This window comes from Pleurodeles waltl, chromosome 9 (genome assembly GCF_031143425.1).
Source record: "Pleurodeles waltl isolate 20211129_DDA chromosome 9, aPleWal1.hap1.20221129, whole genome shotgun sequence".
Lineage (NCBI taxonomy): Eukaryota > Metazoa > Chordata > Amphibia > Caudata > Salamandridae > Pleurodeles > Pleurodeles waltl.
Genome location: NC_090448.1, coordinates 541,530,953 through 541,545,654, shown reverse-complemented (window position 1 = coordinate 541,545,654; position 14,702 = coordinate 541,530,953). Strand labels below are relative to the sequence as shown.

The window sequence follows — 14,702 nt, the reverse complement described above, 5'->3', positions numbered from 1 at the left end:
TGTCTTCTCATCAAAGAGACATAAGAGACACCTATTGAGATTGCTGTGTATCAGGTAAAGGGATGTCCCCAGAAACACTGTAAAGTCTGACAGATGTGGGCAGACTATACAGGGATTATTCTGGAACAGATCTGCACCAGTAGCACATGTACTGAAGAAGAGATTCAAACGTATGGAGACAAGATGGGTAGACATGAGGAGCTGCATTGAAATCTCACATGCTTATGTGACTTCCTACTCAGTGGTATGATGGTGGGGGGTGTTTCTGAGCACATTTTATGTTAATGTTTATAGATATTTTGCTTGCCTCATCCTTTCGGTATTTACTGGCCAGGGTGGCCATATTATCTTGGTGAAACTCAAAATCTGTAGTGAAAAAAAGAAGACACCTAGCATTGTCTATTGAGACAATAAATCAATCACTGGATATAAGTGACCCAGACAGCGTTGTTAATTATATAAATTATTCATATTTTTACAGATATGTGAATAAACTCTACAAACAAAAACCTGATTGGATTAATGAAACCAACAATGTTGGGGGTGAGCGACTCGATCCTAATCAAAATTAGACTGTTCAATGACGGTGGAAACATTTAGCAGAGGAATTTCCCTTTGTTAGTTGGGTTCCGCTTTTAGGCAACAAGGGGGAAATAATCATGAAGGATGTTTTCAACAGAAGGGTCAGATTGGCAGGTGGAAGCACACAAAGTTTGTAAGTTCTTGGGAAATGTGGAAATTCAAAGAATATATTGTGACTCAGTGTGTCAGAAGCCACCCACAGGCTGAGTTCTATCTAGGCTCTTGGTTGGTCAGAATCCTGAAATCGGAAGAAAGAATAATATCGGACAGTGTGCTCTGTTCGTTCCTCTGGCTGGCCTAAAGTCAGAATGACTACCATGGGGGAATTAATTTCAATGAAGTACTACAGTTTATGGGCAACCTGTTCCTTTAAAATCGGGGCAAGATTCAGGAGATCAGTGATAAGGCAGTAGCTGGCAAGCTCTGTGGGGTCCTCTGTTGATTTCATAAATAGGCGTGTAACTATTGCATGTTTTAAGGCTCTAGGCACATGACCCTGGCTTGGTTAGGAGTGCAGTATATAGAGGATAAACAGGCAATATTATCAATGTAGTTCTTTAGGCAGGCCACTGGGCAAGGCTCTACTCATGTGAAGAAGGATTTCATCTTCTATACTGTACTGAGAACTGTGACAAAATAATTGGTAAAAAGGGTTTAGTATGTCTGGAGATTTGGGATATGAAGAACATAGAGGAGAAGTGCACCTGGAAATCCTTATTAAGGTCTCAAAGTTTCGACATCTCTAAAATAAAGAAGTTGAACAGATCGTCATCATTCTCAAGGTCAAAGAAGGGGGTGTTCATGACTGCGTATTCGACCCTTAAGAATTCTCAATAAGGTGTTTGGTAGGAGCAGGATCACATCTCCTCAATACTATGCCACTAATGTTCTTAAGAGAGGTGTGGGGTAGAAGTAGGCAACCCTCTCTTTTAACCAAAGCAGTGAGATCCCCAAATAGGAACTAAGTATGCTCTATGCTCCTCAGAATTGAGTTTCTGAGATAAATTGAAGAAAGAACTAGGTCAGAACAATAGCAACACTTTTAGAGCCGAGTTGATGTTCCCCTCAATAGGAGAAAAAGCAACTGAAGGACCAATATAAGCAGCTTTCTTAGGTAAAGGATGCCAGCCAGGAGTCTGGAATTAAATTATCACTTGTGTGGATACTTTTATACATGCACTAGGCTGCTCATGCCCAGTTCAGAATAACTCTCAATTACCATGTCAGTTTTCATTAAATGAGGCAGAAACTGACACTTTACAAAACATTTCTCCCATACCACTAAGGCATATATGCAGATAGAAGTCTGGTATCAGAAGGAATACAGAACTTTGGGAATGCAAGGGAACGAAAAATTACTTACCCGTAATCCATATTCTCCATCAGTGGTTTGCCACTGGTTTCAGTCACGATCCTGTGATGGTGAACAGTAATAAGGAGCATAACAAGGTTTACAAGGATTTACTCTGGTCCTAGGCATCAGAAATCCAAAAGCAAAGTGGTCTTTCTGATTACATTTTTGATAACATCAATGATCAATATGCTGAATAGATTTAAAACACTACTAACTTTCAACAGAGGAGCAGCAGTTGCAATAGCAGCAGCTGTAGCCGCTGCAATAATCCCAGCTGAATCCAGATCACGGTGCGCTTGTCTTTCATCATTGTCCCCTTTCTTGCTCTCTTCAGCAGCAATATCTTGCAAAAGCTGTACTCTCACTTCTTTATTCACAGATGTCTCTGGTACCCTGGAATGATTTGAGGCGTTACAAATATTTTATACATACTATTACTATAACCACTAAAGCACAATCATACGTTAGAAGCTTTGAGTATGAGTAGTTCAGAAATTTGAGCTCACGCTCAATTTAAAATACAACACATGTAACCATTAATCACCTAGGAGTAATAGGTACCTTGTATTGCAATTTAGTTTTTCACTTGCTTCACTGCAACCATGAAGTATTACTTTCAGTTTACTGTACCAATTTGGTCATAGCAAAGACAATAAACCATTATCTAATTAAATACATATAATAAAAAATGTGAAGTGATAAAAAAAACATCATGGTGTGTGTATGTATTTTCACGTATATTGTGCATTCAAAAGAGACATTATAAACTGTTTTTTTAGAATGTTTTTAATAGTCTTCAACATAAAGTGACATCACAAACAAGAAACAAAAGACAGCAGCAGGCATTACACAGGTATGACGTAGTTCTCTTGAAATTTAGTCAGTTATTGTGACGCTTTGGGACTGTGGATACAGTAAATCATGCCCCGTCAGATGTCTCTGTTGTTTAAGCGGTTGTTTCGGGCTCTCCCCTTCCATCCATGTCCCCTCTGACGGCACTCCATGGGGACCATATCTTCTCCCATTTTTTGGGGCACCCCTGCTTTGGTAGATTGTCTTTTCTGCCGGCATGCAGCAGCCCATGTTGTGTTTCCTGTCCAATTAAAACTTTTAAAAAGATTGCTATGGTTGCAGGGTATTAGTTATTCTTTAATAGTTTATTATTATTATAGTTGTTTTTGTTCTTGGTATTTTTTTTGATTGAAAAAAAAGGGAAGACGCTAGCTGCCTCAACCCTTGCACCATCCATGGCTAAAACCTAACCAGCATGGGATACTGCTGAACTCCTCGGTCTGGCAGAATGTGAGCCTCTACAGAGGGGGCTATCTATTTTACTCAGAACACCCATTACTGCCCCACAACCTTATCGGGAAGCTTCTCTTTTTTTCAACCGGCAGAAAAAGAAGCAGCACACCGCCTGTTGCCACTGCAACCACAACTATTTAGTGCACCTGCCTTCATCCTCCACAAGCATCAGCACAGCCAAGCAACCGCTGTCTTGTATTTAGCCTATCAAACACGCCGGAGCCAGGCATAAAGGCATTCTATGAGATTGCTAGCACAAATTATTTAGAGGGGAATTAATACGTGGGGAAGCACATTCGCACCAGCAAAACGGGAATCCTGCTCTGTGCACTCCTCTGGATGAAGGGCTTCCGAGCGAAACCTGGGAGCCAAAAAGAATTCTAAGGAGTGAAGTATTCTCCGAACCTACTCACCCCCATTACTATTTTCTTCATACACTCTTACCACCCAATATAACTTCCTTTATTAAATCTTACCATTTGCTCGACTATTGGCCTATACGACCATTTCGGACCTCAATAATTTCAATGATTATACAGCTTCCTTCCTCCCTTTTCACTGGTTTCTAAACTGTTTGCTCTCAGGTTAATGGATAAGTCTAATAAAAGCTTCAAGTAGCCCTTGAGCTAGCCCTAGAGTGTATGCTGATTACCTTGTTTAAGTCCCTTACTGACGCAGTTACTAGACTGAAGACAGGAAATGCACAAACATCCACCACTGTGGTAGCAACCCCGTTCTAGGCACTCTCTGGTGCTGATCTTCCTGGGCTATTGCAAACAGGGACTAAAACATAAACCAGTCTTCCACTGTCAGTAATCAGGAGGACTGCAGAAGATTTACAGACTTCTAAGCTACAAAAAGTTGAATTCTCCATACTTATTTTGTCGACAGATTATCAGCTCAAGTGTCCAGCCTTGAGCCTGAAGCAAACAGGGAAAGCTACCATTATTGTTACTCTGCAGAGCTTTGCTTGTCTCCTTTTCCCAAGTGAAGGGAATCAATTCCATAATGAATAATAACAGAGGGAGTGTGCAGCACTCGACCTATGGATCCTAGCTGAAATATAGTATAGAAAGATATACAAGTTGTTTGACTTTGGCAAAACATATTCTGCAAGTCACAAGGCACACAAACTTGCCGAACCTCCAAACACTGGATTAGAATAGATCTTGATTGGATCAAAAACATCCGGGGTCAGGTAGAATTAAGAGTTGTAATTACTAAATATCTAGCATTGAAGAGGTGTAAGAAGGGAGACCTAATCCTGAAATAAGCAAAGCAGAGGATATCAGACGCACCATCCACCTCCAACAGAGCCTCTGCGTCTTGACTGAATAATCTTCATACCTTATGGTGCAAGAAAAAACACCTCCCTATGACTCCATTACTGTAATGTGGCAAGTCAAAACTGAGCTGCTGCCTTGAGGCAGAAAGAAGCCTTTGCTTGAGGATCTGGCCTGATTCCCTGATAAAGCAGTCTGTCCAAGCTCACACATGTGCAAAGAATTACGTGAAAGGAAAGTCTCCACCTGTTCAGTCAAAAGTGGATGAAGGCACAATGTAGACTGCAGTTTAGAAGCAATATTTGAGAGACAAGACACTTAAGCATCCCGATCAACACAAAGAGCACCTTGCTATCAAAGTGGAGGTCAGGGATACTGTTCTGCCATAACCATGGGCAATTATATAGCAATAAAACCTACAGTTAAGCAAGTGTTTTCATATCTTAAACTTAAATTCAGAGCTAGCCCACAGGGAAGAGATATGTATTTAAGCTAACTGCCCAATTTTGAGGATTGCGGGCCTTCCATTGCGGAACCATCCAAGAGCAGCCACAATGAGGCCAAGTTATGTTAACGTGGTGTGACAGCCAATGGACTGAATCCAGTAAGCTGACCCATCACTATTCAAAATCTTCTGCATAAACACCACAACTCAAAGTCAGTTCCTGTGAAGAACAGGAAACCAGTGTAAAGACCGTAGAATTGGGAATTCATGGTGGAATTGAGCTGTGCCTCATTCTGCCATTGAATTGTAAATGATTTTCTGCAGCCAAATCACCAGTTATTCAGGGGTTCTCAGAAACACATCTGTTTACAGTAAAGACAAATTCAGTCATGCTCGCTTGAGTACGGTGATCCAATTGTCTCTCCTACCAGCCCCATGACCCTGAATATTGTCTGCATAGACCGACATGATGCTCAGGCACTGCAATGCCAGTAGACTATTTTAGATTCTTCTTTGAATCTGGTGGCTACCACTTGAAAATGCTCCAATTCCTTCATCATTTGAAATGTACTTCTTGTGTACACCTTGTGTGCGAGGACTTCTTCAGTCTGAAGGAGAGACACGTTTTGATGCACCTTTCTCTACCAATCGTAAAGCCCCCCAAAAAAGGGGTAATTGTTGGAATACACAGATTTGTTTATTCAGAGGAGCATGAGCTAGGCCACTGGAGGAATGTCGTTCTTTCCATATCTGCTTTGTCAATTTCGGGATGTCAGACTGAATGGAAATACGCGATTTGTTCTTGGCACTACTATGGAGAATGAGGGCTAAGACCCTTGCAGGTCTGCTTAAGACTGCTCTCTTGCAATAGATCATGAAACATTTGTACATTGTGAAGCATCTCATTTTCCGTTTTCGAGCGCAATGTATTGGTACCTTATAGTGGCTCCACAGGAGGCTGCCCACTGGAGCCTTGCAAGAGTTGGTTCCACACTGGGAGCCAAAGAAAAACATAAATGAGTTGAAGTCTGTAGCTGAGAAGGTGGAACATAGAACGGTTCATACTGCAGTATCATAATCTCTAGATAACACTCTTTAGAAAATGCATAAATTACAAGACAAATCCTGAAACATAAGACAGAATATGTACAGTTCAGTGGGTGTATCAGATACAAGGTTGTTTTCTGCCATTAAGTGTAAAAAATATATGGTGTGACTTCATGCAAATGAAGAGTCCATGGCAGCAAGAGTCATGTCACAATCACAGGTCAGTCCAACACATCAGAGGGAGGAGTTTTCAAAACGAAAGTTTTTTTTTTTTAGAAGACCAGAGTTCTAATCTTCAACAAACATTTGTAAATTGTGGTTCTGCTACATTTATTCCAGTCAGCTCCCTGGAGGACTGGGCCTCCAGTGAATGCCAATGCGTGAATGAGCTGGTTTGGAATTCTTCCATTGGGAAAATCAATCTGGTGGGAGACAGAAGCCCAGAACATCACTACCAGTAAATGCTTGACCAACTTGTGGTGCTCTTTAGTGGCAAAGTAAGTAGTTAAACAATTACTACTGGGCTTATTCTTGTATTTTTCTGCACTGTAAGGCCCTATAGGTCTAGTACTTGTGAAGCAGACGTGTGGGCAAAGTACCAAATCCTCTTATACAAGCCACAGAATCAAAAGTATGGTGTACAGTTTCAACTCTCGAAGTGCCCTGAGGAAGGTGGGTAAAGTTTAGCCAAAGCAGTTTCTCAGCACAAAGACCAGTGTTTGAAAACACCGAATCCTCAGAACAGCACCCCACTTATTAAGTCTGTGCACAGTCTCAGGCCTTATTCACATCTCTGTTAGCCCCAGGTAGAGCAAGGGTTTGCCACTTATCAAGTCTAAGGGGTTTTCCCCAGCTCAGCTGGAGGTCTGACATGAAAGAATAGATAAGAGAACTGGGAAGTCATTGATTTACAACCTTGGTAACTAGGGGCAAAGTCTCTCAGCTGAAAGAGAAGAGGCACTTAAAAGTGTTCTGCCAGCTAGAAGCTGTAGTCTGAAATGGAACCATAAATGTAATAATTATTAGCTTGCTAATGCAATGACCAGGACCATGACAGAAGAAGCAGTGTCTCTTGAAGCCAGGTAAAGGAACAGGAATTTTGTCAGAACTGCATTCTTTACACCTTGACTTATCTTGTGCAAAGGCGATCACAACAAAGAGGAAAATGGCAGTAGGGGCATTTCTGCCACATCGAGATAAACACAACATTTAGTAAACAAAAGAGTCCACACATCTCAGCTAATGAGCAATGCATTTTTTTCCCAATCTCCTAGATCAGAGAAAAGGGAACAGTGCAAATGAAAATTCTGAGGCATGTCTGCACATGTGTTCAGACTTCCCAGAGTCTCAGCAAAACACTCTGGAAATATCTTTCACGTGTGATAGACATTCCTCATAAAGAATAGAGGTTGCATTTATGGAAAAAATATCAACTAATTTTATATAGGTAATTTCATACACTACCTACTTACGAACAAAGAAAAGACAGCTTGATTAAAGAATGCGTGGATGTTGGAAACATAATTTTCAAGTAGCAGTTCATGTGAAACAACAATATAGCGACACATACCTTTGTTTCAAGCATGCTCTAAGAGTTTCTTTTTGACCAGTGGCATATTGAGAAATGCATATATTACCTGCATGAAATTAAAGAGTAACTTAAAATTAACACGTTTGACAGATCTTCAGCAGATACTTCAATTCTACAATGAAGACAAATATTTTGAATATAAAGTAATAAACTTCACTTCTTATCATAAAGAATATGTACGACATCCCAAGAAAACGTGTAGATCATTTGTGCCATAAAAAGTGTACTTACCTTGAAAAACGACCTCAGTTTCAAGTCTTGCTTTACAGTACATAAAAACAGTGATAAAAGTTACACTAATGGACCAAGTCACACTGGTCTTGCTTCAATAGTGGATTTGAGATAAGAAAACTTCAGTAAAATAAGGTTTAGTAGCATGATTTATTTAGTTTACCTCCTTCCACTATTAACTTCTTGACCCCCAGCACTCAATGATCCTAAATGGGCCATGTAGTTAAAAAGAAAAGATATGTCATTCTCGTACATGGTACTAGGCAGGGGCAGTTAAGTCAATTAATAGTGGTGCAAAGATAACTCACCAACCTCGACATTTCAATCCATCTATCCCAGCAGAATTCAATTTGCTGGCTGAGTCACGAGAATAACAAAAAAAAAGGCATAGGTTGAACCAGTTTACTTTCTAGTTGTAGGAGCCAAAACACCAAGCTAACTTGTTTTATAGTAAGTTCAATAAGCTCAGCTGAGTGCAATGGGGGTTTGTGGCCAAAAGAGGGTTGCATAGGTGGCATAATACTGTGCATAAATTTAACTATATTAAACGAGGCAACATTTGTACAGAGACAATACCGCATAATTCGAGTTTTGCACCTCAGAACTGATGAAAACATGCAATATTTCTACATCATCCCCTATTCTGAGTGAGGAACGCTGAATGAGGAGGTCATACCACACCCAGTCAGTACCACACCAGGTACAGTATCCGCCTAAAATGATGGCAACTCGCAGTTTATGGCTTTTGCTACGTAAATTGTCATTATTATTATAGTTTTGAGAACATGGTATCAGCTGAAGATATTGGAGATTTGTTTAGTGGGAATCGTTCAAAAAACAAAGGTTTCTTTCTTTTTTTTTTTTTTTTTACTATAAGGTACACCTTTATGAAATTAACCCGCCTGACCATTGAACCGATTAACCATTTGATTGAAAACTGTCTTTTTAGTTCCGTACACCGGCCTGTCTTATAGTTTTGCAATTTCAAAGATAAGGGATCAGTTTGAAAATATACGACATACAGTACAACGTTGCAATAAACATTTGTTGTGTTGGCAGCGTCATGACATGTAGCTAGTGGCAATGTCCAGCAACTTTACAAGACACAGAAAGCTATTTCCATGGTGAACAATACATTTCAGAACGGAGCCTATATTGCCACTGAATGGGTGCTTAGATAATCAAACGAACTTCACAGGCTCACGGCAGCAAAATCCTGTAATTTGTGGCACCTGAAAGTGAACCTTTCTTTCACACTGTTTTCCTTATTTATATTTGCACTATTCCTGTTTTAGGTTTGGTTTTATAATTACATCTGCCACAGATGACTTTTGAGAATTCTTGCACCAATTCATATTTATACTAGTTTCTGTTAGTGCTAACCCCATTTCTATCAAATATATTATTACTTTACATATTTTTGTGCAGGTTTTCATTTTTTACACATCAATGTAATAAGTGATGGTAAATTAAAACTGGGCTTCACAAAACAAAAGTCACCATCTTTTCATTTCAGTTTTTCATTAACAAATGTATGGACACTTGGTAGGAATTAGCGCTACCAACAGCACCTCACAAATGAGCCTGAAATCCGACTGAAACTATCCAGGACCCAACTTCAAAATACCCGAAAAATAGTCACACAGGATGAAAAACTGCGATGGAAATTTGGGAAACAAGTAGAAGGCAGACAGAATAACTAAGCAAAATTAGTGGCAGAAATTGCGGTATACAAATGCCCGTAGCAGCAGAACTATAGTGCATAACAAATAGGAAAAATAACAGACAAACTATCAACTGACAATAAAATCAAAATCACATTCACATACTCACACGTTTACAGACACACTGATACACAATACTCCGTATACAGGAAAATGTTTAAACATGCTCAATCACAGACAGACAAAAAACTCACAGTTCTGCAAATAAACAAAGATCCAAATTCATGCTCGTGTATACTGTATGCAGAGAGGGTCGCAATGGAACGATTGCTAAGCAATGCAGAGACAACACACCCATGAAGACGCCCACACACTCATACATGTATTATAAATACATGCTTCTCTTCAAACATTGAGCAGGCATTAAGGTAACAAACATCCAGGCATACAAGCTGTATAAAACTAACCGATCCACAGATGCAACATTCCTGCTTTCCCATTGTGGAGGTAACCCACCAGCTTCCATGGGAAGAGTTTTAATTGTAGATCAGAGAGACGAGTAATATGTGGCCCCGTGGATCGTTTATGCTTTCCATGGGTTATGAATAACCAATAGCTGTGATTTGGCTTTATTTTGTTGAAGGACTGTGAAGCGTGTCTAACCAATTTTATGATCTGCAGGGTAAGATTACAAGTTTGAATAACCCAAGAGGTGGACACGCTGAAATGCACAACCATGCAAGATCAGCATAACTCTAGTGCATTGCCTTCTTTTTTCTTCCACAACTCTACCCTTTCTTCCTGCTTGTTGCCATGATCCAATTACCCCAACTGTCTCCCACTTCCCGGAACCATGGATTTTCTTGCTGGCAAGAAAGACTGCTACGACAAATGAGGCCTGGCAGCAAGTCACTGTGATGCACCAGTGCTTGCAATAGGTAGAATGCCCTCTTGGCCTACTCTTAATACAATGAAGATTTCTTCTATGGGGATGCCTGCTTGTTGCAGATAAAAGGTAAGTACCCAAACTCACCTGTGACGTCTATACTCTACTTTCTGTACTTAAACTCCAAACAGCACTTGCTCTAAACTGAGGCTCTCAACTAATGGTTCTGTTATCTTGTACCCTGAGATTCCCTACTAATGACAGGAATGAATGTCAGCAAAGTAGAATACAATGAATCATTCACCAAGCTGAATGAACTTCAAGATCTCTCCACACCACTAGACACTTAAAACAACAGCCTTATAATAAAGTCTGGCATGACCTGCAATACTCTAATTTATGGATTCCTGGCCACCAGATAGTCTAGGATATGAACGCTAAAATGGCATAAGATGTCAACAGCTAAAGTGATCAACCAGTAAAGGATACACAGCATAGGAGCATAGAGCAACATTTGTCGACCTCAGTGGTGCATAATCCGATAGTAAAAGCATAACTGCCCAGTGAAACTAAAGCTTGCCAATACTGTGACGATTAAGCTGGACATTAACACCTTTGCAGTTCATAACATTACAGACTCGACTGAGTAAACAAAAAGACAGAATATAAAACAGAAGAACAAACATACCTTCCCGTTTACTGTTTTCCTTTTTACTGCTCTTCTCCTTTAAAAGTGGGCCTGGTCCTGGGGATCTTTTGGAATCTATGTTTAAATTTGCCTTTGTGAAACAAGCAGAGTATTAAGCTTCATGGGAACACAAATTATGGCTGCAATTAAACAATGTTGCCCAAAATTAGATGCATGGCATTCTGATAAAGTATGAAGTATCCTTTCAAAACACAGCATAGTTTACTAACGTCAGTTGCCTGATCTGTTCAAAGTAGTGAGAGGGGAAGGAGCATCACAAGTGTGAAGAGAGATGGCTTGGGCCAAATTGGGGAAGAGAAACAATGTCATACTTATGTATAAGGATCAGGAAGAGGCGTCTGATGAGGACTCCAGTTTTTAGATTGAGCGTAACAGCGCGCAAGCGCTGCTTTCTGACATGTTGTTATTTATCTGTGGGCTTTAACTACGCCCATCACCTCCATTCGTTCTTGGGCTTGTCCTTCAAAAATTCCTTGATGTTGTTGGTAAATGCTTTATGTTTATCCCGCCTTGAGGATGGTTTGTCACCACCCTGCAGACTGCCCCTGTTACATGGCTTACTGCACGATCATCCATATACTTTAGTGTGGCGCACTACTTTTGCCTCTCCCCTTCGCATCGTGCAGAAATGGCAGTTTCAAGCGCAAACTCGATCTCCCCCACGCTCCATGGCTGTATGCCTTCTAGGTGGGCTCCAATTACTCCTCCATATGTTTCACAATTTTTCTTGTTTGCATCTGTGCTAATACAGTCTACGAGCAAAACACACTTTGAAGTGGGGGCATAGTCATGGCGACACGGTGAGCAGCCAAACGAGTAGGTATGTCTGCTGCTGGGTGTAATGAAGTGGGTGCGTGACTATGTCTCTTTTTGTGGGATTATTAAACTGCCGTCGGCAATTCTCTCGATGGAGCTGGCTTCTTCGAGGGGGCATGTATGCTTCAGCCATTTGGTTGTGTGCTAGGGAGGAGGGGGGTGTTTTAACTGACCTGCTTCTTTTTAAACAGATTTATACTTGAATCCTTTGGGTCTGTATGTTTGTTTTGTGTCCTGGGGCTGGCATCATTTTTTTTTCTGCCTTACTTTCAATGCCGTGGTTCTGGGTTTCCTATTCCTGTGTCTGTGCATCGGTTTTGGCCCATGTTCCAGTTGTTTTTCCTGCCTCTGATTGAGCAGGGCGCACTCGGCCACCCCCACAGCCCCTTCCTAGCTCAGATTTCTGGCTGGAGAGCGGTAGGGTTGGGAGGAAGGAAGGCGACGCTGGCTGTTCAAGTCCACCAGTAAACACACAGCTGAAACCTTGTTCTGCTGACAGCGCTCAAACGCGCCCTTTCCATCCCTTGCAAATAAATCCCCAACGCACATCCATACACAATACCACCCATGATGACAGCAAACTCAGCAGTTCCTTCCTCACATAAATGGGTACTTCAGGGTTTTTGAGGTGCCTTGACAACTATCATATACAGTCTGCAAACCCCTTCCCCCACTCCATTCTTCAAGCCCGTGTGTGACGCCGGAGCCTAGAGGCGGGATTTAGGGGACCAACACAGTAGCCCAGTGGCCTGATGTTAGGTCTTGGTCTTAGGAGAGGCGACAGTCACCCATATGGCACAGCCACTGTGATGTTGCTGTATGTGGCACACCTACTGTTGTGTTGCCATATGAATGGCAGGTTACTGTCATCTCGCCACGTCTGAAAATAGGATACATTGTGGTCACTGAGAAAGAAGGTAAATGGAATTGCATTAGTTGCAGGCAGAGCCACTGGAATTATGTGGCAGGAAAAGACCAAATTATGGGTCTGAGTTGACCATTTTATGTGGCAAAAAAGTCCTGTTATGAATTTAAAACATCAATAGCTCTAAATCGAGCAAATGCGAGACCTATTGCACTGCAAATGCTTGTTATTACTTATTAGCAATGGCCGGGCCATCACACAATGTGACAAGAATATGGGCTTTCTGTGAATGTGTGTTGCAATGTTTCAGCTTTGCTTTCCGCACTGAAAGTGATCATCGCCCTTAAATCATAACAATAAACTCAGACAAGTAACACCACGCCCCGGCTACTGTAACCTGCAAAGGTATACATACTGACAATCTAATGCGACTTAAATGGAGAGGGTCCATCAGTGAAAACATCAAGGTTAAATACACTAAATCATCTGAGGAAACGGTCAATCTCCGTATGGACTGTTTTCACAGCACAACGTTTTGAAAAATTCTCATGTACAGCTTGCTGGCATAACTATTTCAAACCAGCTAAGGTGTCTTCAAGGATCCGATGGTTAAAGGAGCCCACAATACTGCAATGAGGAGAGTTCAAAAGAACCCTAGATCGAAAGAGCTAACTGATGCTTTCAAGCTAGCCCAGAAAAACCACCAGCAGGCCGGCCATGCAGAGAAATTAAGTTGTCTAAACCATTTCTGGATAATCCTTCTATATGAGAGTAGGAAACCCAACTCTAGGAACTTCTGGGCACTAGTTAATAAGCAGCTGAATGGGTCAAGCAGGCTTGGCTGTTTGAACATCACTGAACCAAAATGGGTGTCCTTTCTCTCTGGTCATTTTCGGGCATGTGGGGATGCGAGCTCAAGTTCAGGTGAGGTGCGTTATAATAATGAAACATCCATTACCGCTGATGCACTTAAAGACTGAGATCGCTCTTCTCGTTAAGTCTTGGATATGGCTTCCCTAAAAAAGCGAATAAGTCTTGTGATCTCAAAGGCCAGAACGCATGAAGCCCCTGGGCCAAATGGCCTTCCGTAGGCTTTTTTTTTTAACAAAATACTTAATTCTGTGCAAATACTCCACCCACTTGTTGATTACTGTCTGAGGAGTCTGACAAGCCTTGACTCATGGAGTGGTGCCATAATCCAACCCATTCACAATGGGGGTTCAAGATCTGAACCTGGCCAATTATACTAATGGCACTTTTCGAAAAATGTAGCTAAATTTCACACCGGCCTGCTCCTGGCTGACGTATGGCTATAGGGAAAGTCGAAGAATCTCATCCCAAATAATCAAACTGGGTTCATCGTTAAATCTGGCACGCTCACTAACTTGTTGTCAATCTCCATCTTGTTGGACAAAGCAATCTCCTCAAACTCACTGCTACACTGTGGTTTGTTGATTTTAAAGCAGCATTTGATCGTGTATCAAGTGTTGGCGCTCTGGTTCAAACTAACGGCCTGGGGAGACCCCATAAAAGGTCCTGGACCAATTATCCAGTTGCACTCCAACACCTGGATTCAGATCAAATTAGGCGATGGTGCACGTGTTTCAAGGACCATCCCCACAACGCAAGATAAAGCAGGGGTGTTTGTTGGCCCCTGCTTTTCAACTTGTTTATTTCTGAACTATCGCAATCTCTTGACTCAGTCAACAGCCATTCTCCAAAACTGGGTGGTGAAAGTATCTGCAACCTACTATATGCTGATGGCCTGGCTCTGTTTAGTTTTACACATACTAGGTTACAATGTTTGCTGAACCAATTACAAGCCTATACAACCACCAGCTCCCCAAAGGTACATTTGAAGAAAATACGGTGGTCACACCATGAAGGAAAAAAACACTGTGAAGGAGGCTGATTTTACAACAGC

General features: G+C 41.3%; 1 protein-coding gene across 3 annotated transcripts in view; it reads right to left on the bottom strand.

Moving 5' to 3' along the window:
- KIAA0586 (KIAA0586 ortholog) overlaps positions 1-14,702 on the bottom strand; it is a 587,996-nt gene that overhangs the window by 557,172 nt on the left and 16,122 nt on the right. For all 3 annotated transcript variants that reach the window (XM_069207463.1, XM_069207462.1, XM_069207464.1), the window contains exons 3-5: positions 11,077-11,167; positions 7,587-7,653; positions 2,152-2,329 (exon numbers count right to left, since the gene is read on the bottom strand). In XM_069207463.1, coding sequence (XP_069063564.1) covers positions 2,152-2,329; positions 7,587-7,653; positions 11,077-11,167 — 336 coding nt within the window. The remainder of the gene's footprint in view (positions 1-2,151; positions 2,330-7,586; positions 7,654-11,076; positions 11,168-14,702) is intronic.